A 26,910-nucleotide genomic window follows, 5' to 3' on the forward strand; every position below is an offset into this window, starting at 1 on the left:
TTAACGAATGACTCGGCAGATACTTAGGAAGAAACAAGAAACTTTTTATCAGACTTGGTCGTAAGTCACGCTAGCTAAACGTTTTACGTTTTAGCCATTGACATAGCTGTTAATTAAAGCGTTCCACGAGCTACGTTCCCTTTGGAACCATCTTTTCAACCATGTGTTTCATGATTATGCCGTTTTTAATCATAGCAGTAAATTTTCGATAATTATTTCGTAACGATATCATTGAGGCTTATTTTTTGTTATTACCTTTTAATTCACATAGCTTCATAGTTTCTTTTTTTTTCACATAATTTTCTTTTCTTCTTCCCTTTTTTTTTCGTTCCTACAGAATCTCTTGATTTTTATTGATGTTCATTAAGAAATTTATGCTATGTATCTATTAATAAAAGTTAAGAAAAAAATTTGTTTGTCTACATATTGATGTATGTAAAGCATATATTACATTATATGTGGTTATTAGATTCTACAGCCTGTAGAACGAAAGAGAAAGAGAGAAAGAGAGAGAGAGAAAGAGAGAGATTGAGTTTACATGAAAAGCATCATTAAACATGATAATACAGAATTATCGACAATTAATACAAATAAATTTCATATCATTCATATTAGATATTCGAATGATACTTGACAAATACATTAATGATTCTCGTAAATAAATTACATTATTGCGTATGTAAATTTCATAAATTACCCACTTGTACAGTAAATATACGATTATCGTACTAATCATAGTATAACGAATCGTTTTTATAGATTTTATTCTTTATGATATCTTTCTCTGTAATTTATAAAAAATGGTTCTGCAATTACTTAATTAATCTTCGATAATGATCGCTGCAAAGGATGGATATGTTTTTACATAGCTTTATTACATGATTTGGAATTTTTTGACAAGGCTAAACGATCCATTCATCATATTTACCTCTATATACTAATTTTTCGTTATCTTCATAGTAGCAATTAAAATAGATAAGGACAATAAAATAAAAGAAGAGAAAAGAAAATGATATAAAATAAAAAACATTGAATGGATCGTTATCATGTTTTCGATTACATTCGATAGTCTCTGCTTTTCGTTTGTCTGGTTCAAGGAGATTACGTTCGTGCAAATAGAAAATTAGGAAGGGTGATGAGTTATATACCAACTCTCGTATCCTTTTCTTTCAACTTGGATAGGACATTAACGTGCCCGATAACGCAGCGTACGAGGGAGAGGAATCGATCGCCTGGTCGGTAATAAAGTGCGCTTGGTGGACCCTCGTCTCGTCTATACCGAGACGAACTTACCGGCAGGGCTACCGTAGTCCGCCAATTTCAACCATTTCGCAAACTTAGCTGACCCGATCTTTCAAAATGTCATCCGATTCAAATTTGCCAGACCTATTCCCTTTTCTTTGAATAATCATCGTAATATAAAATATTTTCTTGAAGGAAATACTGAAGATAACGCGGGGACAAGATTTTTTTCTTTCTTCTCTCCTTTCCCTTTTAATAAAAATTAATATAAAACTTTCGACATCGTTCGTATATTAAAGTAACATGGAGAATATTAAAATGGCCGATCTTACGATGGATATCAAATTTAACGATTTAGTTCGAGCATTCTAACGAAAGAAATCGTTTTCATCGATTTCGTTCGCGATATAGACAATTTTCTCTATTTCTTCGATCCGTCGTTTATGTATTTAGGTAGGTTCGTTGCGTCCTGCGCTTGCGCATTTAACAATGAAAAATGGCGGCTGATATAGAGACTGGTAAAGCCTGCGATGGGTTACTAGGAACGATGCTTCGTATTAGAGTCGATAGTAGTGTAGTGATGTCGTCATAGCTAAACCAACGGAAAGGAGAAGGTTGCTTCATTTGCCATGATGAGAGACGATTCATTTTCAAGCTTAGCTGAGACTCGAACCCACGAGTCGGTCGTTACCGTTAGCGGAATGGACTTTGGGCTAACCGCCCCATACGCTCTCTCTCTACGACCTATTTCAATGGCTTCCATACAGATGACGCTGCGATAATCGTTGGATCCTGATAACGTCGTCGTTCTGCACAAACGGGATGCATTTTCCAGGATGCATCATGATACCTGCTGTGACGAATGGTTGATGTAACGTGACATACCTAAGTACATATTTCATCTTACATAATCTATCTATCTGAAACAATCGTGTGTAAAAAGAATTTTCAAATGGTTCGTTCGTTCGTTCGTTCGTTCGTTCGTTCGTTCGTTCGTTCGTTCGTTCATTATTCGTTCGTTTTTAATACACGTTTCTCTTATACGTTTGTTATATTTCTAAATTATCAACTTATGTTTTGCGCGAAAAATCGGGACGAATGAAAGTATTACGTTTACGTACGATTTACATTGGATTGTTATTAATATATTATAAGATATATTTTCTCATGTTATAAATCTTTTATACCACCAAAATATTCTTTACATATATATTTTATATTTCTTGTTCCAACGAAGGTTCTACCAGAGGTAAACATTTCGACGAAACGATATAAGAATACGATGTGTACGTATATATATACACTTGGACGTATCCTTCGATAGGAGCGAGATCAAGAGGATTAAGATTTTAAGAGCGATCAAATACTTTGATCGTCACTGTCGCGTTACGTTTGCAATGAAAAAGTAGAGACCTTAAATTCGAGGGAGTTAACGAGTAGATGACCGGCCAGTTGTATCTTTCCTTTTTATTCGTTTATTTGTTTATTTTCGTTTTCCTTGATGCTTCGTTATAACCAGCATTCACGGAGATACAATGGCGATACGGTTACGATGCGATATTGGTATGCAAATGCAAATTTGGAATATTCGTAAAATTGATTGTCAAAGAAAATTCTTTGTCTTCTCTCCGTTTTCATTTCTCTTTCATTGTTTAGAAATATTGATAGATATACGAGAATAAACATAGTTATCTCGTATGATATTTATATTTTTTTCTAACAAGATTGGATTTGAAAGAAAGGAAAGATAGAGAGTCGTCGTTCGTCCTTCGTCCTTCGTCCTTCGATGCTTTTATATAGACACGTACATACGTTTAAAACGCGTACACGTGTATTTACGATACTCGAAGCAACTCTACTATTACTTACCTAGGTTAGCTCCGTTAGGTGCGATTATTACTCGGTGATGAAATGACGTCGAGCGAGAGATACCTTACAGAGTTCTTATTCACGTTGCTACTTAGGTGTATACATCAAGTGGAATCGCCACAATACAGCTTTAGGTCCTCGTAAAGGCATAAGTTTGCGGTTCAATACCGGCCACCTGTTGATGCGAAACACATTAACCCATTTACCATCTTCCTTTATAAAGCTAGTAAATGACATTGTCTCGTTTATTCAGAAAATACTTATTATTATGTTAATATCGTTTAATTATCCTTTGAAAATATTTTAAATATATTCTTTTCCTTGAATCATTATCCTTAACAGAAATATTTGGTTGAGGTGATATTCCATTTTCTCTTAACAACTTTGCGCTATCTCGAAAGGATGATAACTGTAATAATCTCATCCATTGGTCACGTTTCATGATACATAGTCCGTGAAATCTTGATAAGAGAAAACAAAAAAAGAAAAGGAAAAAGAAAAAAGGAGAAGAAAAAAAGAAAGAGAGAGAGAGAGAGAGAGAGAGAAACAAAAAAAGAAGAAAAAAGGTAAAGGATCGAGATAGACAGTATCCCAGGGCAATGGGATTCCGAGATACCACAAGTTGTTATATTATTTCTTTGGCATCGACTCGCACGGCTTTTACTCCTTCGGCTGTGGAGCATTTCTGTAAATCATGTTTGCTCCTATATCTCTAAAAAGAAAAAGAAAGAGAGAGAGAGAGAGAGAAAAGAAGCGAGAAAAGGAGAAATGACTGGTGCTACAGGATATTCGTTTTTCCCTCTCGTAAAGAAAAAGAGAAAGAAAGAGAGAAAGAGAAAGAAAGAGAGATAGGAGAGGTGGGGTAGAAAGAAGGAGGATTTGGAATGGCCTCTACCAAACCCCATCTGCTGCCATTCGTAGGAAACGAGTCGGCACGAGTCCGTCCACCTCCTTTCTAGCAAAGTCGCCATGAGACAGCAACTTCGACATTGTAGCTAAAATGTATTTCATGGGCGACATCGGCATTGTCATCGAACTCTAAATTATGGAAGGGGAAATATCAGAGAGTGGTGTAGTAGTGTAGGGGTCGGTCGCTGAGAGATTGGGAAAGTTCGATGGTGGGAGTAAGGACGGATAAAGAATGAGAGAGAAAGAGAGAGAGAGAGAGGAGGGAGTGGGAGAAAAAGCAGTTTGCTTCATTTTGAGACGCCGAACGGATTTTCTGTCGGCGTGCTCGTTTATTTTTGTCTGAGACCGACTCACGTCCTTCTTCATGATCTCCCATTTCTTTTATTATTCCATCTCTTCTCTACTTTGTAAGAAGCCTCGGGCAAACTAATTTATTGAGCGAGATATTTGTAAGTGTGGAACGAACGCGTGGGACGAGAAAGAAAAAGAAAGAAAGAAAGAAAGGAAGGAAGAAAAAGGAAAGGAAGAGAGAAAGAGAGAAAGGTTGGTCGATTCGAAGTTAGGTCGCGAGAGTATACATACCTACATATAAAATGTAGATGTTTTCTGGTATCAAAGATATTGCTGGGCGTCATCGTAGATCGAGCAAGGAGTACACTCTTTCGCGAGTGCCGACTGGCGACTCATCTTTTCGACCGAACCCAATTAGCGATGAGTTTTACCTTTAAGGGGTAAGGGCTTGGACAACCTCTGACAGTGTTTACGAGGTTGCTACCGCGAGCGTAACGAGTATGTCTGTCTCCCGCGGTCCGGTTTCCATAAAAGGTCGACGCTTCGATTATATACTGTAAAGGAATGAGCACGGAAATGTACTGAGAGAAAAAGGGAGGGGGAGAGAGAGAGAGAGAGAGAGAGAGAGAGAGAGAGAGAGAAGGGTTCAGAGACTCGTAGGGTAGGATTGCCTTCGGACCTGAACGAGCCAATTATCGAAGATTATTATCGAAGATATTCTACGTTTCTACGTTCTCTCCTTGGAAATAAGCGTCTCCATTTTCATTCTCTGCTTGAGCTTCTACTAACTACACGTATACTTTCTATATAAGAATGAAAATATATGATAAAGTTTTCATATATTTCGGATTACGTAAATATGAATTTAGATAGGTATAAAAATATTCAATCGATTCGTTTCTTTCATATTATTTCTTATGATATTATGTAGATATTTTTTCTTTTTTTTATTTTTGCAGAATTCAGCAATAACAATTTTAGCGCCGGCTAACGTGAAAGTTTTTATAAATTATGTGAAAAAAAGAAGAGAAAATAAATAAAAAATACAGATTTTCAAAATTTATTAATTTTGCAAGGAGATAAGTAGGAAGGATAAGAAAAGGACAAGTATTCAAATTATTTAATGATATAGCTATAAATATTACGATGCTTGTTGGAATTTTGTTTCTTTTTCTTTTTCTTCTTTTTTTTTTTTTTTTTTGATTTTTGATACAACTGAAATTATTATTATTATTATTTATGATCAGGAAGTGGGTTGGGCCTAACGATGTCACTCGCTTAATAAAAAAATCAAGGATTCCTCGAATGGAACTGTTTAGAAAAAAATTTTTCTAACTCGCTTATAATGAAGCATTTCTATTCAAAAATCTTTGGTAATGTCTATCATTATCCTGCTTATTGCGTTCCGCCGTAAGTTGAAATTTTTGTCGAAGATAAACATTGTAATCGTCGGCTTCGTTGAAGATCTTATCAATTGTATTCCTAAATTAACGTCGCTTTATCGTTCTCTTGATTAAAAAACAAAACGGGGATGTAATAATTAACAAGATTTAACACAAACGTTGTAGATATATATTCGAATCATATTACATCGAATTTCTTATAAACTCATTGGACTTCGAAGGATTATATTACACTTGCAAAAAAAAAAAATAATAAAAAAGAAGAATAGATTTCATTAAAAAATTCACAGATTAGGATAGAAATTGAATAAAGCATTATTGGCATAGTATTGATCGAAAAACTTAAAATATATCTACATTGTACTTATCTTTTGTGTGATATACATACATATATACATCATACATACATACATACATACATACATATATACATACATACATACATACATATATACATACATATATACATACCTGCATACATACATACATATATACATATACATACGTGCGTACTTATATACATATGTACCGACGGACAGACTTCTCGAGTTATAGAACGACAACGACGTTAAGGTGGGTGGGAGAGTTTGTGGTTGGATGGTTTGTTGGTGGGATTATATACTACCTCGTAAACCACGATCATTGCTTTATTACGGACTGCCTGACGTGTACCCACTAATTGTTAGGTGCGAAACTGCGAACACGTTTATAGGCTGAGGAGCCTATATACTCTTTCGACCTTTCTTTGATGAGGTACGAAGGACGCATTGACTTTCCACCCCGCGCCGTGCGAACGAGCTGCATAAATGGTCCATTAAACGAACATATAATGCTCGGAGAAATGTGCGGTTAAAGGAATTGTAAATCTTCGCGAAGTGGACACGCGCCGACGATTATTGTTCCCTAATTGTTCTAAACACGAGCCGCTATTCGTCGTTAATAAGATAAGCAAAGCTTTCCTTTTCTCTCTTACTTCTTTCTCTATTCTCTTCTATTTTTTTCTTCCTTTTCTATCTTTTTTTTTTTATCATCAATCACGTGTTAGATGTAAGTATAGATAAGTACGCATTAACTACATATCTGTACACCTGTTTATAATACTCACCATTTTTCATAAAATAAGAGAATATGCAAGACGTAGCGTTGAAAATAATTTTTATCCCGATAAAAATACCGAAGGAAGCTGAGTTAAATGTTATGATAATTATCCGATCAGATATTTCAAAGTTTCATCGGACGATCGTTAGAAAAACTGAGGTAAGATTAAAAGCTCGTAAAAGTCAATGTTCGGTTAGGTTATTCTAGGAAGTATTATAGCGAAATTTCTATTCTTCCGAGAGAGAGAGAGAGAGAGAGAGAGAGAGAGAGAGAGAGAGAGAGAGAGAAATAGAAAAGGATACTGAGACATATAGATCTCGAAAATACATTTTCGCGTACTAGCTCGTTATATTTTCAAGCCAGCTACGTTTAGGTGAATTTTCTTCGAGTCGATTCGAGAAGATCAACGCTCGAACTATAGGTACCTACGTTGCAGCCACGTATACGAATTTTCGTATTTGGCTGAGATCACGTTTGGATAAAATGGCAGCAGGGATCCCCTGCTGACGCCGTTATATCCGCCTCTACGTGGTCTACGACGCCCTGATGCACACACACATATTTATATACATACATATATATATATGTGTGTGTGTGTGTATGTATGTATGTACGTGTGTATCTATGTTTGTATGTATCGACAAGAAGCAGCTGGATGAGCGGATGAAGGAAAAAGCACACGTTCATACGTACTGATACCTGCGGGTATACCTGTCCAATACGCCACCATCATTGCTTCACCGTCACGTATTCGAGGGGATGAGTAAGTCGTGGAGCTGAAGCTAAAGCTTGGAATAACAACTTGGAAAGAAAGAGATAAATGGATGAAACGCTTGCGAGAGATAGAGATAGAGATAGAAAGAAAGTAAACAGGAAGATGGCGGAGAAAGAGGCGGTGGTAGCAAAAAACGAAAAAAGAAAGAATATCATATGACAGAAAGATCCGATTGGCTATAGATTTCGAACGATTGAAAAAGAAAAGAAAATATCGAATCGAATATTTTTCAACTTTTTGCGAAGAAACTTTTGGAATAATCCGTCCGAATTATTTTTATTAATAGAAAGAACATTTTATATATATATATATATATATATATATATATATATCGCGGGGAGATATGATATTAATCTTAAAGTATTTTATTTCGAGACGTACATCTATGTTTTACGTTCATTATCAAAAATGAAAGGAAAGGATATCGAGGAGGAATAAATTTTTTTTCGTTTGATATACGACATTGTTAGATCTACGGGAAATAAACACGAAGATATCATTTTTTAACTTTTCGTTGGTAACATATAAATTATAAACGAAACTATAAAATTTCCTCCGATAATAATTCGAGGATAAGAATGTCCGCGATATAAGGAAGGGACAAACAAAACAAAGAAAAGAAAAAAATAAGAACATATTTTAGGTAAATCGTAAATGCAAGTAGAGCTATCACAAAACTCATATCGTCTGGATCTTCATTGAAGGTGCACGGATGTAAATACGTATCTATATATATACATATATATATACACATATATATATATATATATATATATATATATATATATATATATATACACGTATGGTATGTATCGAGTGGTATCGTATGAAATACACGTAGTCATCCTCCCATTCTCTGGTAAGTCCATAAGTACGTAAGTGCACAGGCGACGTGTACACAGAAACATCTTGGATCTGCAGGTGAATCCGCACGTGACCGTGATATGAACGAAAGAGTAAGCTTCAGGTGCTAAAGCTGATGCTGGTACGTTCTTTTTTCTTTTTGTTTATATATGTATATATATATATATATATATATATATATATTTCCACGCCATTTACTTCTATCTTGCCTTATATCGTACTCTATCTCTCTCTCTCTCTCTCTCTCTCTCTCTCTCTCTCTCTCTCTCTCTCTCTCTTTCCCTCTTTTTCTCTCTGGCTAGGTATCGCTTCATATTTCCCAGGAGAGATCAACTTAGGTCAACTGTACCTAGATCCGACGACAGAGATCTTGCTGAAAGGTGAAGGCAAATGTGTTGAAATGTGCTCGTTCTCCGTTTGCGAGTGTCATACCATTTGGCGAAGAGATAGGAGTAAGGTAGTTTGACATTGGCTACTGACGTGGATTACTTATATCTACTATACTCTCCTTTTCTCTCTCTCTCTCTCTCTCTCTCTCTCTCTCTCTCTTTCTCTCGATCTCTCGACCTCTCTATGATATTTGGCATGGAAATAGGAAATACTTCGAAATCGTGCATATTTTTCCTAATTATGATATTTATTATTGCTCTGATTTCTTTCAGATAGAAAAAGGTTTCAACGTTTTATTTCTGCTTATAATTTAGTTATATCCTTTTGGATAATACTTTTCTTCTTTCTTTTTTTTTTTTTTAATTTCATTCATTCATTCGTTCACTTTCATTTACTTCTTAAATTTTTCTTAATAATTCAATCGTTGATCACGTTGAAATGACGTTTCTCTCCTTTTTTTTTTTTTTTTTTTTTTTTTTTTTTTTTTTTTTTTTTTTTTTTTTTTCTTTTAAATGATCCGCGCGTGCGAAATCAGATATAAGGTTGGCAATGGATAATTCAGAAACAAAGCGTGGAACTATTACAAAAGCGTGAAGAAACTTATGCGAGTCTTTCGTGTCACGTACAATTCAACACACATTCATGATCGAATAATTCAATCGCTATCGCTAATCAAACATAACATTGAGAGAAAGAGAGAGAGAGAGAGAGAGAGAGAGAGAGAGAGAGAGAGAGAGAGTTATTCTATTTCGAGGTCAATGAGTCAGTACCACTATAGTGTCGGAAGTATTCGAAACGAGAGCAAACGAAGAAGACGGTCCTCGTGCTTATTACAATAAATCTCAAGACTCGAACGAATTTTTAATAGCATCATATTTTCGACGGATTTTATGAGGAATGATTTTTTCTCTTTTTTCTTTCTCTTTTTTTTTTCTTCTTTCTTAAACCATTAAAATCGTAATAATCCTCTTCGTTTTTCCACATCTCTAATAACAATATTTATAAATATCAATAACGCTTCACTTTAATTTTAATGACATCTACTTTGTTGCAAAAAAGTCACTTAAATAATTATATTTTCTGTATTTAAATTTTAATTAGAAATTGCGATACTTGACGTAGTTTTCCTCTCTCTCTCTCTCTCTCTTTCTCTTTCTCTTTTATATTTCTTGTTGTTTACAAATTCAAACGAGTTCCGTAGGAATGAAGAGCTAGAGTCAAGTATGAATGTAAGTAAGTACCTATGGAAAATGGTCTCTTACGGACTGTTTGATTAGGTAACATAAAAGTCTTTAACTAGTGTGTCAAGCTATATAGATAGGTACGTTAATACTTACGTAGGTATGGATGGACGTAGATATAAACGACGCAGGACCGTAGTGAGTAGTTACATTGATTAAATAGAGCAGCGAGTGGAGAGACGTCAATACCAAGTAAAAACTATTAAAAAAGTTTCTTTTGTCGTCTAACAATAAGATGAAACAGGGGTAAGAGTTAATATATCTATACCCGTTGATAATTACACTTGACGTTAATTGTTATTCATTCGAAATCATTTAATCAATTTTTAAATTATATTTATTTCCCTTCTCTCGTATATATATATATATATATACATCTCATAGAAATTTATTTAATACGAAAATTAGAAATTTAGAAAGCTTTCGGAAGAAGAAAAAGAAGCGTAAAAAAATCAGCTGTTGATATTATTTCTTTAAAAATTCTTTTCCGAACAAATCCGAAAGAGAGAAATAATTTTGGAAATATTCTTTTCTCTTCTTTTTCTTTTCTTTCTTTCTTTTTTTTTTTTTTTTTTACCACGCTGCTGCTAATAAACTTAGAAAAAAGAAACTTCGTAAAGGTATCGTGACCTAACGGTATCAAGTGCGTTTCAATGGGGAAACGTTTCTAAGTTTCTCTCTCAGGTATTATTCTAAGCATTACCCTTTTCATCGAGGGAAAGGATTTTGTGTTTTGCCTGTTGTAAAATACTTCCGTGCTTTTCCTTTCTTTTAAAGGTAAAGGTAAAGGGTTATACCGTGTATTCGATTCATTTTCTCTGGTTTTTTTCTTCCTTTCTCTTTTACTTTTCTTTTTCATTTTTCTTTTTTCTTTTTTCTTTTTTTTTTCGGAAGCCAACCGCCACTCTTCCCCATGCAATCGACGATGGCTTTCGTTCGTTTCGCTCTACGGTTCCAATGAGTTCTGAGTTGAACGGAGAAAAAGAAAAAGATATCCTCAGGAATGTACGTTGTAAATGTTTAGGGCTCCTCTTCGTTTTCTCTGTCGTTCCATTTTGCCTGAAACACGTACAATCGTAGATGTTTAGTTGACCCTTTCGACATTCGTGAGAAACTTTTTATCGTGGTTCTTCGTTCGTGACTAAAAATTTATTTGCAATCAAACAGTGTGTATATATATATATATATATATATATATATATATATAAAATAAAATTAATATGATTTGATTTAATACCGATTCAAACGATATTGATAAAATAATTGATAAAAGATCCCTCCAAGGATCACTTTAGGATCAATTTTCGTAAAATAAATTCGATAAATATTTTTGATAGATAGATAGATCGATAAATGTCGATTTTAACTACGGATTCGTCCATCTTAAAAATGGTGAGATCTGGACGAAATATCATTCCTCGAAGAGATATAACTTTTGATCCTAGCTGCTCGAATATCCTGCAGGATATATCATGATCTTCGTTGAGAGCTTCGTGTCCCGACATTTTGTGGTTCGTCCCATCAACCCATCGGATACACCTGATTCTCTTTTCAGCGCTCGAATTCTTTTTCATCCCTTCGTAATAAGTTTCTCTACTTTTCTTTTCTTTTTTTTCTCTTTCTTTCTTTCTCTCTCTCTCTCTCTCTCTCTCTCTCTCTCTCTCTCTCTCTTTCTCTCCCTCTCTCTCTCTTTCAAGTAAAATATCTTACTTGGTTTTTATATCTAATATAAGTACAAATTTATTTTATTAAATTAAAAAATTATCATTCTTCCAAGGTTTTATAATTAGATATTTTATTCAATATCGACGTTCGAATTAATTAAGATATAGATCGTAGAATAACCCACATTTTCAATGATCGTGATCAAATCATTTATAGATAAACATTATAAACGAATAACATTCAGTATATCTATTTAATTACATTCTCTTAATTAACAGATTGTAGTATTATGTGAAATATTGAAAATATGATTTCATTAATAATTGTCCTTCTAAGATTACACACACATACATACCCGTTCTTTTTCTTTACGTATATAAAGAATTGTTACAATCGACTTGATTTGATCTACGTAGGTAATCGTTCGATGCTATTCAAGAAAATTATAAAGAATGTTTCGAGATATCACTATTGATAACATAATTTAGACATAAACACAATACAAACGCTTGTAAATATTTTCACGTATCTACAAATATGTATGTTCGTATCGTACAGGATATAAAATTAAAGAAGAGGATTGGTCAGAATGGTAGAAGCGAGTGAAACAAAGGATGTCCATCGTATTCGATCGATAGCGTTATTATTCTCTCTCTCTTTCTCTCTCGTATAACCATACGAAGGCAGCTTTGAAATCTATAAACTTTGCATGCGCAATATACGCGTGAGATTGCCACGCGTACTCCATTCACCGCTTGATTACGCCAATTTACCTTCATGCAGTTGTTGCATACCAGCTCGCACTGTCCGCTTCGTGAAATATAATCTAGCTTGTCGCAAACATAATGTTCGTTCTTTAGTATACGTTCGAATTTATGTGCACGCGACCTTCCATGGGGTGGATATATGTACGTACGTATATACGTCTATCTATATGTGCACGTAAACGAATCGTTGTTCTGTGAAAAAAAAGTATACGAAAAAAAAAGATTAAGAGAAGGAGGGAGAGAGAGAGAGAGAGAGAGAGAGAGAGAAAGAGAGAGAGAGAATGAGAAAAAAATTGGAACTTGTTTCTTACTCCCATGAATTTTTATAACATTTTTTTTCTCTTAGTTTGAATTCTTTCAGAATGGAAATTTTCGATTATTTGAGATAACAAAGTTGAATTTTTCCTGTTGGAAAATTTAAAGTTATATATGTTCTGTATAGGTATTATGTAGAAATATTGAAACATGAAAAATATATTTATGTATGTATTTAGTTCTATTATATGCACCAGTCGTTCTTCATTTTATATTTTATTCTATCTTGTCGCAAAGTCGCTTTGAAAATTTCTACAATTTTAACATATCTATGTACATAAATTATATACCTATATCCCATAAGCGATATAATATAAATTCATATATTATTTAAATTACGATGAAAGAGGAACAACAAAATTTTATCTTTCTTTTTTTAATAATTAGTACCAATTTTTTTCTGCTCGTCCAGAAATCGTACGTTCTTAAAGTGTGTAATAGTTTCTATCACATCTATCTATGTATAACATACATATCAAAATATTTATACATACACGTTTCTGATCAAATTTACTTTCAATATTTCTAGAAATTACGCATCGCTCGCGAATGAAACGAACGGAGAAGACCGCGCACATTCGACGAATCTGGCACGGATATTTCTCGCGAAAATTTATTTTTCCACTCGAGTTTCCTTTCGAGTATTACGGACAAACCACTAGTAGTATCGGCGACACGCGCGAGCATTTCAAAAATAACCGAAACTTTCACGTATAAAATAGTAATACATAAGTGCTTCTCTTCTTCTTTTGTCTTAAATGTAAAAATTCTAATTTTGTCCCGTTTCGAGAAAGGACCAATAATAGTCGACAATATTTTCTGAAATATTTTTCAGCTTTTTTAATGCTGCAAAAGTAAATTATATATCTAGAATCACATATATATATTTATGTGTGTGTGTGTATGTGTGTAGCATAGTTTATTAGTTGCAATCTAATGCAAAAATTCGTATGAAATTTCGCATCAGTCTGCTTTCACAAACTTCGGTTTATGACGCAAGCATTTACTCGCTGGCATGCATCTTTCATGTGCATTTTTCGTATATGCCGTGTATATATATATATACATGTGTGTGTACATAGACATATATAAGCATTCGACCATATTCAAAGGTAAAACTAGTGCCATTTCTTAAATCATTTTTCGAAGGAGTCCTTCATTGAATGTGAGTACGTAATTAGGTATTAACATATAGAAATTTTATAATATATATATATAGAATATATATATATATTCTATAGAAAATTTATAAATACATTTATTAATAATTTATATTATTGAAATAATATGTATATAGAAAATTTATAACTCATTATTACCGATCGTTAACATTACCTTATTAATTATAATAAATTAAGAGTTAAATAATAAAAATATTTCAAGGATCAAAAAGACGAACAAAAAAAAAGAGAGAGAAAAAATTTTCTATCGATTTTAAAAGGAATACCGTGAGAAATAAAGTTAGGTAGATGTCATTACGTTGGTGGGCGTACGTGGCTGGACAAAATAAAATGCGGTGGTCGCATTAAAGTGAAAAGGGAAGGTTTGACGAAGAGGAGGAGAAGGAGGAGGAGGAGGAGGAAGAGCAGGAGAAAGAGGAAGAGAAAAAAAAAGAAAAGAAAAAAAATAAAAAAAAAAGAAAATAAAAGAAAAGAAAAGAAAAGAAAAGAAAAGTCGCTACCATGTTCCCCATACACGTACCAATAGGTATACGTATATGTCTTATAAGAGAAAGAAATAAAAAGGGAGAGGTAGAGATAGAAGGAAAGTCGGATTGAAAGAAAAAAAGAAAGAGACAGTAAAGAGAAAAAAAAAGAAAGAATGAAACAGAGAGAGAGAGAGAGAGAGAGAGAGAGAGAGAGAGAGAGAGAGGTGGAACACGAAACGCGCAGGCACGAACGTCGAAATATGGCGGCCCAGGACGACGACGCCTGTTGCAGACAACAACGATGGCCGCCGACGACACCTTTACCATACACCGTGTATACTTTTCAAGGAATGCTTCTACGCTTTCTCCTCGTCCATTCTGTTGTTCGTCTTTCATTGTTTCCTTCGAGAAAGTAGGAAAAGGGTATACATTCTTAGGGCGGATACACACAGGTGTAGTGGGTGGATTCTTCCTTAAGTTAGGATAGACCAACTACAATTGGTGTGCCACACTTTCCTACGAGAATTTTTCTTCTTCCTCTATCTTTTATCTCTCTGCTCTTGGGATCGTGGTTCGACCTTTTTGTAAACTGCTCCAGAAGGATAGTCTTGCGTATTGCGTATATATAGCTACTGGGTGGATCGTTTAATTTGAACTTGATAAAAATTTCCTTTAGTGTTAGACAATGTTTGATAAATTTGATAGGTTTTAGATATCTAGGTAGATGTGTATGTTATATTGAAGTGTTCATTTATACGATTGTATTAGATCAATTAGTTTTAAGTCAATTTTGAAGAATGAACGAGATTAAGATAAATGGTACACCCTGTATATTTAACTGTCTCGATCTGCTTGGGACTACTGGTCGAACGGGTGAACCGAATCTCTCTCTCTCTCTCTCTCTCTCTCTCTCTCTCTCTCTCTCTCTCTCTCTCTCTCTCTCTTACTGGACTCGTAAAACCAAGCCAACCACTATCTCTCTACCTACGTGCCGGTGCAGTTGCATTTACATGATTCGCGTTTACACGCCGGCGCGGAACCAACTCGAGATATCGAATCAATCCGTACCCTCGGCCACTTCGCTACCTTCGAACGCTCCGGGTCGATCCTGAAAACCTTTCCGATTGACCTGACCTCCTTTTCCAAACTATCTATGTATGGATATATATTCGCATTTATGTATGAATGATTGTATGTATCTAGATATTTGTACAGGATCTTCAACGAATCCCTATTATCATAGATTTTCCAAGTATCTTTTTCTTTATCCTTATTTTTATTTTTTCATTTTTCTTTTCTCGAATCCTTGCTTATACCTATCGTCTATCGTCACTATTTTTTTCTACCTTTACGATAGAAACTTGTCATCTAACAAAACGAAGTCATACAAATAAATATTATTTATTATAAGTAGATATATAATAATAAAATAAAGATTGTAATTAGATGTATAATAATATTAGTTTGAAAGCGTCCTTATTTCTGTCTATCAATTAATTAATACAATTTTGTTATATTAATTACTTAAAAAAAAGAAAAAAAAAAAAAAAGAAAAAAGGAAGAAAGAGAAAGAGAGAAATTGAATCTTTGAATTTCTGAATTTCTGAATTTCTGAAATATTTCTTGTCCTTTTGAAAAAGAAGAAAAAAAGAAAACAATTTGAAACGTTTCAACGTAGTTATATAGATAGCAACATACGAAACGTTTTACGCACGTAAATGCACGGATATCGGAGCGCTTTGGTAACTCGGTCCTTTTTCAATGTTTCTACCAGAAAACTTCTTGAGCAATAAAACGTTCCACATACCTATCTACCTTTCTACAAGTTTGCCAGAGGGTGGTTGGTGGAAAAAGGGTTAGGTTGGTGGTATATAGTGATACTGTATATAACTTAAAGTATGCCGGTAAGAGAATTGCTACATACGTGTAGTATATTACCACGAGCAACGGAATAAGCTAAATACATTGGTCTGGTTATATCAAAGTGATATTTCGAGGAAAATAAAAAACAACGTTGAAAACTTTTCTCTCCTTTCTCGTTAGAAGTTAATCGAGAGTAACCGAGAATGTTTCAACCTTTCCAATCACCATAAAATTATCTCAAATTTACCTACAAATTTGTCTAAATTTCAATACAAATTATTTTCTTTTAATTTATTTTACAGTAATATATATATATACATATATACAAAAAATAACAAAAATTTAGATACATATTATACGAAGAACATACGATCCTTTCGTTTTGAGAATCGATTTTTCTTTTTCTATTCTCTTTCTCTTTCTTTCTTTTTTCCTCGTGATAAATAGTAATCTTGTTGCATTTCAGGATAACGTAATCGCAATATTTTCCTACAGGAACATTTCATTTTGTGTTTTTGATAATCCGAGAAGGCTCTATTTGTACGATAAATTATATTTAAAAGGGAACACGTGTGCGTACGTAAATATCAAGCAGAGGCTGGAAGTATACGGATATTTTTAGAATGGGACGTTATTATCGAAGAAAATAGGGGGTTGGGGAGGGGAGGGGATGGGAGGGAATGGGGGAGGACACAAAATCCTACCCGTGATATACCATAGAAGTTTTCGAATATAAGAGCTATATTCTGTGTTATACATGTAAGCGTAGGAGGTATAGGATCATTCTTGGATCAAATCGAATCGTCTACATGTGCACGCTCGAGATAAGAAAATCGATGAAAGCAACCTTAGCAAATTCTAGCGAGCTTGAAGAAAAAAAGAGAAGAAGAAAAAAAGAAAGAAAGAAAGAAAGAAAGAAAGAAAAAAGATTGATAGCACGGTTTCGTTTAATTTCGTTTTAGTTTCGTTTCGTTCTGGATTCTTATCGACAAATCCGATTTAGAAATTCGTTTCGATCGATTCTTCGAAACAGAAGAATTAGTTTCAGTTTTTTGTCGTTAGTTCGCAGTTGTTCAATTATCTCAACAATATGTATCGGTAAAACCATACCTATATAGATAGATAATTTCATTTAATTTATCTTCAATCTGTTCTCATTTTAAACGGGTTAATAAGTATTATGGTTAGTAAATGTTGAGTAAGAAATTAGTAAATAGGTAAGTTCCTATATTCCCCGAGTTTTCTTCTCTCTGTTCGATATAATTTTTTCAAGAGCAAAGTATTATTATCTTTTTAGTGGCGTCCATCGGATTCTTCATAGAAGAACGTTGGTTATTGCATTTCCTTTTGGCCTATTCTCTTTAGGAACGAAAGCTCTTCCGTTCGACGTTAAGTTCGATCGTAACTCAAGTCCTCTTTAGAAAATATATATCGAATAACGTTCTCCCTAAGACAGTATGAGATCATCTACTTGAAATAATTGAGGATGCGCTTAATAATATCATGGACATTTCGAAGCATTGCATTTCTTCCACTTTGTATTCATACCGAGTGTCTTTTTCATGGCTAAACCGTTTCATATGAATCAATGAGCTCGTCGTCTAATACCCGACGCTTGATGCAACTCGATAAATTCACATTTTGATAGAGAAGATATCTTGCAATATATTTATTTTTCCCTCTTGCTATGTATTATTTCAAGGCAATAATAAAATGAAAAATAACAAGAAAGAAAATCGACTTATACGGAAAGAAAAAAATTTCTGACAACATTTTACTTGTTTGCTTACTCATCTACTTGTCGTTTTTGAAAATGGTAAAATTTGATTAGAGAAAAAGTTAGAAATTACGTAGAGTTGGAAAGAACTATCTACCTACGTGTAGGTTTGTTAAGGAAGTTTGAATTGACGAAAGTCGAGAAAACTCGAGGGAGGAATGTCGTTTGATTACAAAAACGTGATTCGTAAAGAGCGACGGGTGGGCAGAATCGACGATGATTTTGTTGCCGAGATGAGAAAGATTGACATTAAAATGAAAGAACGTCGCGTTTTTGGTGAAGCTCATGGAGAGTAAATGAAAGATAAAAAAACAAAAAAAAAGAAGGGAGAGAGAGAGGAAGGGATTAAACCAAGCAACTTTCATCTTTTCTTTCGTTCGTTTTTCCAACGAACTTGTTCGAGTATTACAATGTATGTACATAGCTCATGACTCTCGTCGATTAAAATATTCATGTTAAGTAAGTACTTACTTACTTACGTATGGGAATAATATGGGACAGGGATTAAATCATCCGTTTAATACGGACGTGAACTCGATGACGTTCTGTCGTAATTGCGCGATCATTGTTTCTTATTGCTAGAGACGTGAAGATAAGGAAAGAACTATAAGGATCTTGTGCAATATGTGCCTTGACGATTAAATCGACTTAATTAAAAAGTATATCTAATCGTTTATAATAAAAATAATGATTATTCTTATCCGGCATATGTATAATTCTAAACAACGTGACTTGTAATATTTTCATTTCTTTATTTTTATAGACAACGAGAAACAGCTGATGCTACCCGGCGACTTGGTGACCCATGGGTGAGTTGAAATTATTAATCGATCAATCGTTCTTTGACATTAAGAGAAAATGGAATATGTATTTATCTATTTAATTCGACTGTGATAATAATATTTATTTTTTTTTTATTTTTTTATAACGAGCGATTTGTACGGGGATCTTGGATTGGAATGAGATATATCTTTTTGTTTTTTTGTTTTGTTTTGTTTTTTTTTTTTTTTTTTTTTTTTTTTTTTTTTTTTTTTTTTTTTTTTTTTTTTTTTTTTTTTTTGAATACATCCAAACTCTCAGCGTGCAAAAATTCACGGCCGTCGGATCGATTGAGAAAGAGAGAGCAACGCTACGTTTTCTATTTCCTATGAATTAATCTCGGTTTTTCTCCCATAAAGGAAATTACTGATAAATAATTCATACGTGATTAATTCTCTCATGCAATTTTAATATTAGTTAATACCTGCAAGATATTAATATGATTTATCTATGACGATAAGAGCATCGTCAAGTGAGAAAAAAATTATAAAAATCACAATATCTAGATAAAATCTTCAAAATTTCAACAACACCAAAAAGTGTTTACTCAACGTATCTATATAAATAATAAATCAAAAACAAATTAATTACCTTTCATATATCTTCAAAGCGAGATTGGCGAATAAAAGCGACACCATTTACATTTTTTCAAGACACTATCCCTCTGTGAATTCTAATACGCGCGCGATATCGATTGAAAACTCGATCTTTTGAAAAAGAAAAACAAATAGAAAAACAAACAAACAATAACAACAACAACAACAACAACAACAACAAGAATAACAATAACAAGTATACACTAGCCAACGTACGAAGAAGGATCCTATTCCCTTCATCAAAGGAATAGAAATAATGCTAACATTTCGTGTTCATCTCTACGGTAGGTAGTCTCGCGAGAAGGGCACAATATGGCGGCAATGGAGGCCGTGGAAATTGCAAAGAGAGGCGCTTCCTGCAACCGAAAAAGCTCGATTAGGGTTGGGCTGACTTTCTCTATCTTTCTCTATCCCTCTTTCTATGTTGGTATGCCGTGCATGTCGGTACAAAGGAGTTTCGCATTGATCGGCTGCCACAGGGAAAGCTTCGCTCCGATTGGCTGTTCCGAGTGGCGTCCTTGTCTTGCCGAATTGAAACGGGCTTCGTTGAAAGGGGACAGACCTAGGACCAGGTACTCTTCCATACCTTAGCGTTCACGAGAAGGAAAGAGAGAGAGATAGAAATAGAGAGAGAGAGAGAGAGAGAGAGAGAGAGAGAGAGAGAGAGAGAGTACTTAGGTATTCACGAAGATGAAAGATAGAAAGAGAAAGAGATATATAGTTGAAGAGAAAGAGAAGACGCTAAAAGAAAATGGAAAATCGGTGGTGGGTTGTCGTCGTCGTCGTCGCGTGGATCGCTTCAAGGTACCTTTTTAGTACCACCTCTGTACTCGAACGAAAGAAAGTACCACTTAGTTTGTCCTTCTCTCCCATCCAATCAGGCTCAAGCGCTTTTCTCTATTATTCTCTTTCTCTCTCTCTCTCTCTCTCTCTCTCTCTCTCTCTCATCTTCTTCATACATTATTGCAAAATGCTTACATTCTTTACTAATTACTTCGAACAGGATATTTTTGTCGATAAGTTGGTTAATACGTTGTCCTGGAATTATATATATATGTATTGTGTTTTTACTGATAATAGAAAAAGAGAGAGAGAGAGAGAGAGAGGGAGAGAGATCATTGTATTTTAGGAAGTATGTTAGCAAACGTGAGTATCTGTGTTTTCTCTAACGTGTTATCTCGAGTATCTAAGTTAATTATAAATGATGGAACGTTTTTTCGTGCATTAAACTAAATTCGTTTTCGAAGGTTCGAAATTATTGATTTCATTGAAAACGTCCCGTAGTAAAGACATAAGATGGATAAAATAAGATATTTGGAATATCTAGATAGGAATATATATATATATATATATATATATATATATATATATATAAGTAGTTACTACATAGAACCAGTTGCGTTCTCGCGTGCATGGGAAAAGGTTTACGAGCTTGAATTTTTTATTACCTAACTACAACAGCTAGTGTCACGCGAATCTTCGCGCGTAGGTGCGACATCGAACATGCTTATCTAACAACTTTAGATATCAGACCAAACGATCTATCTAATCGATTTTAATTTAACCCTTTTGCTTAAAAAAATATTCTTGAAAGAATTATTTTACACATATATATATATATATATATATATATATATATATATTTTTTTTTCATTTGTAGCATTGATCGTCCTTCTTCTTGACGATTATTATTTTCGATTAGTTTTAAATCGATTAAAAAATATAGATATGGATATCGATGAACCATTTTTATTTTCTACAAATTTCTTCGATTTATAATTACGATAGTATATCCCATACAAAAAATATAATATCGATTTTTAGATATCGTTATATTTTATCGGCTTTCAGCTCGAGTGGTTTTCTATTGTAACAGTAGGACTAGTTTTCGCACTTATCTTCTTAACTAGTTCTAGTTCCTTCCAAGAAAATCAACTTTCTTTTCTTATTATACCTTAGAAGTATAACGATTCTACGAGAAAGGAGTTTGACAGGGGTGGGGATTGAAGAGTATAAACAGGAAGGGAAGATTGTGTACTGTGCCACATCGAATAGGGCACTTCAATCGATTAGCCGACCGACCAATTACATTTCATTCTTTTTCTTTTTTTTTTTTTTTAAATATTTTCTCTTTCTTCTCTTTAATTTTTTATCTTACATATTCTATATATGTTCATATCTTCGTAGATTGGAAATAGGTATAAATAAAATAAGATGCACATCGATGCGTACACTTTTACATTCGAACACATTAAAATTGAAAGATAATAATCCATGGTAATCGGATACCTTGCCATGAATTTGTCGGCGCTTTTGCAAACCTCTAATCACCTCACTTTCTCTTGCATCATTCTACGCTAATTTGATCGTAACGTAAAAGAGAGAAAGAAAGAGAGAAAGCGATATATATATATATATATTACTATTAATTTTATTATTATTATTATTTTATTATCATGGTAAAACTCATGACACCAATTTCAAATTATAATATTTGCTATTTTCAGAACTAATGGAAATTGTTAATATACTCTACAATTAAAAAAAAAGAATTCAAATACTTATTTTCTTGCTACGTAACGACACGGATATGCGTACGAAAGTGAGAGATGAGATATCTTCCGATTTAATTTCTTTTTTGTTTTCTTTTCCATCCTTTTATCCACATTTTTCGTTTTTTACATTTTATTTAATTCTTCCGTAAATACATGATTCTAAAGATACTGATCTTGTTCTTCTACTTTTCCTTATAATTTGGATTCTCGATATTTCACAAAATATTGTAGTACAGATGATACTTGCTCTACACAAACACACACACACACACACACATATATATTTCGACCTACTCAATGAATTCTATTTTTGTTAGATCTTTTAAAAAGCATATGGTTAATTACTAACATTAAAGCTTTGACCGAATATCATTCGAGTAATTCTCATGTAGTTCCTAAAGAATAAAACGACTTATTAATTTTAATTAGATTTCTCCTATACTTCCGCCCTAATTGAATCCCATCAACGGGGGTATAACAATTAATCATTAGCGACGGGATATTGGTACACGTAGATTAATTAGCGAATTCTCTCACAAATTTTTCTCACATTCATATAACGAGAGAATTGAAAGAGTACGCGAGGGGTGAGATGAGGTAGGATTAGGGTAGCTGCGGCGAGAGGAAATGTTCTAAGCTAGGTACAAAAAAAAAAAAAGAAAAGAAAGAAATTTACATTTTTTTCTCGGACACGTCAGTCTTCGTAGAGTAACGAAGGACGTATTATTGATTAGAGGTGGAAATGTGAAATCGCCGGTGCATGTGGCGCCATCTTTTGAGGAAAGCCGTAGTCAATTTTAAGAGGAGCGAAGAGGGGAAGTCTATAGTCTCGATAGTAGTGGGGGTAAACGGTTTTTGGAGGGGTGAAATCGGGGTGAAGAGATCGAGGCGAGGCGAGACGGGGTCAACCAGTCCAGACCAGTCGGTCTTGCCCCGACAACCCCTGCCCAATCCCTGGAAACCAAATGAGAGAAAGAGAGAGAAAGAGAGAGAGAGAGAGAGAGAGAGAGAGAGAGAGAGAGAGAGAGAGAGAGAGAACCTCTTGTGGAACTAGTATCGATCCTGAGATACATGTTACACGATGCTGAAGTTTCATAAAGTTTTACTTCGTACATCACGTTTTTTGTGATGATGAATGAAGAAAGAAATACGCGAAGAGAAAATGCTACCCTTTGAAAATTAATTTTTAAATTGAATCGAACGAAGGATCATCCATTTTTCAGTTTAGAATTAGATGTTGGTATAGACACGTTTTTTTTTTTTTTTCTAACTATTCCCACTTTGACGGGAAATTTATTACGCATTTTTAATTTTTACGATATCTAACAACGTTGTGTTAATTTAAACGATTTTTGTTTTCTTTTCTTTTCTTTTCTTTTCTTTTTTACAAGACGAATTTATCTATTATGCGTAAGTATTGTTATATAGGACGTAGTAAAACGTGAATTTAAATATATGCTATGATTTAACTGCTTTTTTAATAATAATTTTTATTTCTTTTTTTTTTTTATTTTTATTTTTTTTTTCTTTTTCTTTTTTTTTACGCATACTACTTTTTACTCGAATAAGATTTTCTTCTTCTCTCGAAGTCGTAAAATACAAATACGTTTATGAAGTAATTATATAAAACGGTCATGATAAATTATGACTTAATGATTAAAAAATATCTACAAGTGGTAAAGAAACGTGTGTTTAAGTACTTAAGTATGTATTGGGTGAAACGTATAACGTGATGAATTAAAAATGGTTCGCGCGATAAATTTGTTGTTATCGATGAACTTTGAGAAATAATTTTCACTGCGAATTAATTCTATATACTTCATTTCCAATTTTGAATTAAATATATAATATTAAAAGTAAAAGAGAACGAGTCAATGTGGCTCACCCTATATATATATATATATATATATATATAACTAGTAAATATATATCTAATAAAAAAAATTCATGAGCATAGACATATACCTATATATGTCAACGAATGAGACGAGTGTAAACACATGCGGGTTATATATATATTTATAAGATTATTCGACATTGTCATATATCATCGATTATTTATATCTTTGAAAATGGTTGAAGGATTCTCAAGGATTAAACGATGAAAAGTTCTAACAAGTTACTCGATCTTTCTTTTCTTATCTTGATAGAAATGATAGAGAATAAGAGTGTCCTTTATTTATTTATTTATTTATTTTTTCTTCTTTTCTTTCTTCCTCTCTTTTTTGATAAATATTAATTAATTTATTTATCTTATAATAAATGCGTTTATCCTTGAGAGATAGATAGATAGAGAGAGAGAGAGAGAGAGAGAGAGATAGAGAGAGAGAGAAATACGGAGAGAATTTATTCGCAAAGTTTAGGATAGATTTTAAGGTAGAATACGGGAAATTTCGAGGGTAAAATTTCAACGTGTAACGTGGATTCAAGTAAAAGCTTGGTCGATTGGCTGCTAGATGGCGACACAAATCAGTCGGTGTCAGGGAGCCTGAGTGGTCCAGCTGGAGCTCGAATCACGTCCCTGATAATCGAGGACATGGCGGCAACATGGCGCCGAGTCTATCAGCGTTGGTATTCCAAGCACGGCACTTTCGTAAGCACGACTACGTTTTTCGTGTGTTCCAACCGCGAGATATTAATAATCGTCTTGGAAGCAATACGACTTTCACCTACCCGACGTCGGATTTACTTTATTTTCTATCTATTTCGAACTATACTAGCGTGATTCAACAAATTATTTATTTATCGTTACAAAGTGAGAGAGAAAGAGAGTTGATATATCTGAACTAAATCATATTATCGTTTTAATATCCTCGATCGTACGTTTTATTCTCTTTCTTTTTCTCATATACATTTTCTTAAATTTCTTTCTTGAAAAGAGGTTTTACGTTTTCGAAGATACACCGACCAATCAAGGAACTTGATACTTGAGAATTCACGAAGAGCTTCAAGTTTCGTTTATGGAATGACATTCTTCGAATTTTTTCTTTTTCTTTTTTTTTTTCACGATAAAGAATACTTTTTTATTGAAGCTGATTTACAGATATAAGAATATATCTACCATTGGTTGAATTAAAAATAGATATATTTATGTGATAGATAGGAGTTAAAGTATGTTAAGTCATAGCTATTTAGTATAGTCGTTTAAAATAACAATAATTATGGTGTATAACGTCTCTTAAAGGAAACAAAAGTCCCTAGGTAACAAAGTAACTAGTTATCTCGTGCAATTTAGTCGAGTAACTCCTTTAGGCTCCTTGGCTTTCTTTATTACGGTCTTTATTGCCTCTTCTTTTTAAAAGTCTATAAATGAGTCGAGTAACATGGAATCTAAATAGAGAACAAATTGATGTGTCAGTTTTAAATAAGAGATAGATAAGAACGTAACATTAGTTCGTTTTAAATACTGTGTTTTTTTTTCTTTCTTTTTTTTTTTTTTTGTTTCATCGAAATTGTATATATTATATAAATACACTTTGAGAATAATTTCTTTAGAATCGTGTTCGGAAAATTCGTTGTTAGAGTATAGTTATGTTTGTTCAATTTCATCGATATTTTATTCTTTTATATGTGAGTAGTAAACTCAAACATAAAATATGCTTTATGAATTGTTAGATCAGTCAAACTTTTGAAGGGACGTCGAACGATGTTAATCGTTGATTTAATTACGCTCGAATTATCATGTCAAAGTGAGAAAAATAACGTTATAAGATTATATTGTCTATTGGCTATCTACTTGCTCGTTAAATCGATAAGTATCACGAAGGAGTGAGAAAATTAAATCTAATTAGTTTGATCTTATTGTTATTATTCTTTTATTTGCCAGAGATATACGTAATAGATATTATTTATGAGTACGATTCTTTCCTGACAGTTAAGATATGTAATTTTATTAATAAATGACACTGACTATGTTTAAGCGTGTTGGTATTTACCCGTATAAATGCATTTAACCGTACGATCTTAATAGATACTATTTACGGCAAAGTAAATGATATACAAGCGAGTAAAATATAATTCTCACTTTTATCACTGTCTATCTATAAAGGATTTAAATGAAGTATTTCTCTCTCATTACGTTCGTTATTAACTTTATGCGATTAACGACGATCGTTTTATTATTCGCTTATTTTAATTAGAGCCAATTCTTTTGAAATAAAAAGCTCGATGAGATGAAATCACATTAATTATCTACCACAACCTGACCTTGAATATGATATATATATATTACTCTTTACGATTTCGTTTAGACGTTATCTTTATCATAACAGACGCCTAGTTTAATTGCAGACATTTTTATTTAGTGTACGTAACTACAATGTAATTGTGTATATATATATATATATATATATATATATATATATATATCTAGAGAGGATACTACATATATAAATATTTAAACAATACGCGAATACGCTTAACTGCTTACATACTTTTCCTTGCTCTGTTTTTATTTAAACGTAGTAAAGAAGAAAGGTGGATTCATTTTTATGAGACACTTACTCATGCTTAATAACTTCTAAAGAAAGAAAGAGAAAGAGTGAGGTAGAAAGAGAGAAGAATTCTAAAAAAAAAAAAGAATGAAAAAAAAAGAAATAAAAGGATTCTTGACGTATTCGAAGAAGAAGCACGGTGGCGCAGGTGCGATGAGCATTTTTACATTCGATTATACAAGATGTCCGAAGGAAAATATTTCATTCTATGGAATATAATCCTTGCAGCTGCTCCCGCCCATCGGTTATGCTCGACGCGTGTCCGTATATATATATATATATATATATATATATATATATGTTATATATATATGTTATATATATACTTAT

The 26,910-nt window shown here is 33.3% G+C and overlaps 1 protein-coding gene across 7 annotated transcripts in view; it reads left to right on the forward strand.

Annotated features, from left to right (window-relative positions):
- Window positions 1-26,910, forward strand: part of LOC122628314 — a 305,366-nt gene that overhangs the window by 36,834 nt on the left and 241,622 nt on the right. For all 7 annotated transcript variants that reach the window (XR_006327004.1, XR_006327005.1, XR_006327006.1 and 4 more), the window contains one exon: window positions 18,881-18,926. Coding sequence is in view for 4 of the 7 variants with exons in the window: in XM_043810497.1 (XP_043666432.1) it covers window positions 18,881-18,926 (46 nt within the window). In the remaining 3 variants the exon portion in view is untranslated. The remainder of the gene's footprint in view (window positions 1-18,880; window positions 18,927-26,910) is intronic.

The sequence above is a fragment of the Vespula pensylvanica genome, chromosome 4 (assembly GCF_014466175.1).
Source record: "Vespula pensylvanica isolate Volc-1 chromosome 4, ASM1446617v1, whole genome shotgun sequence".
In the NCBI taxonomy this organism is placed as follows: domain Eukaryota; kingdom Metazoa; phylum Arthropoda; class Insecta; order Hymenoptera; family Vespidae; genus Vespula; species Vespula pensylvanica.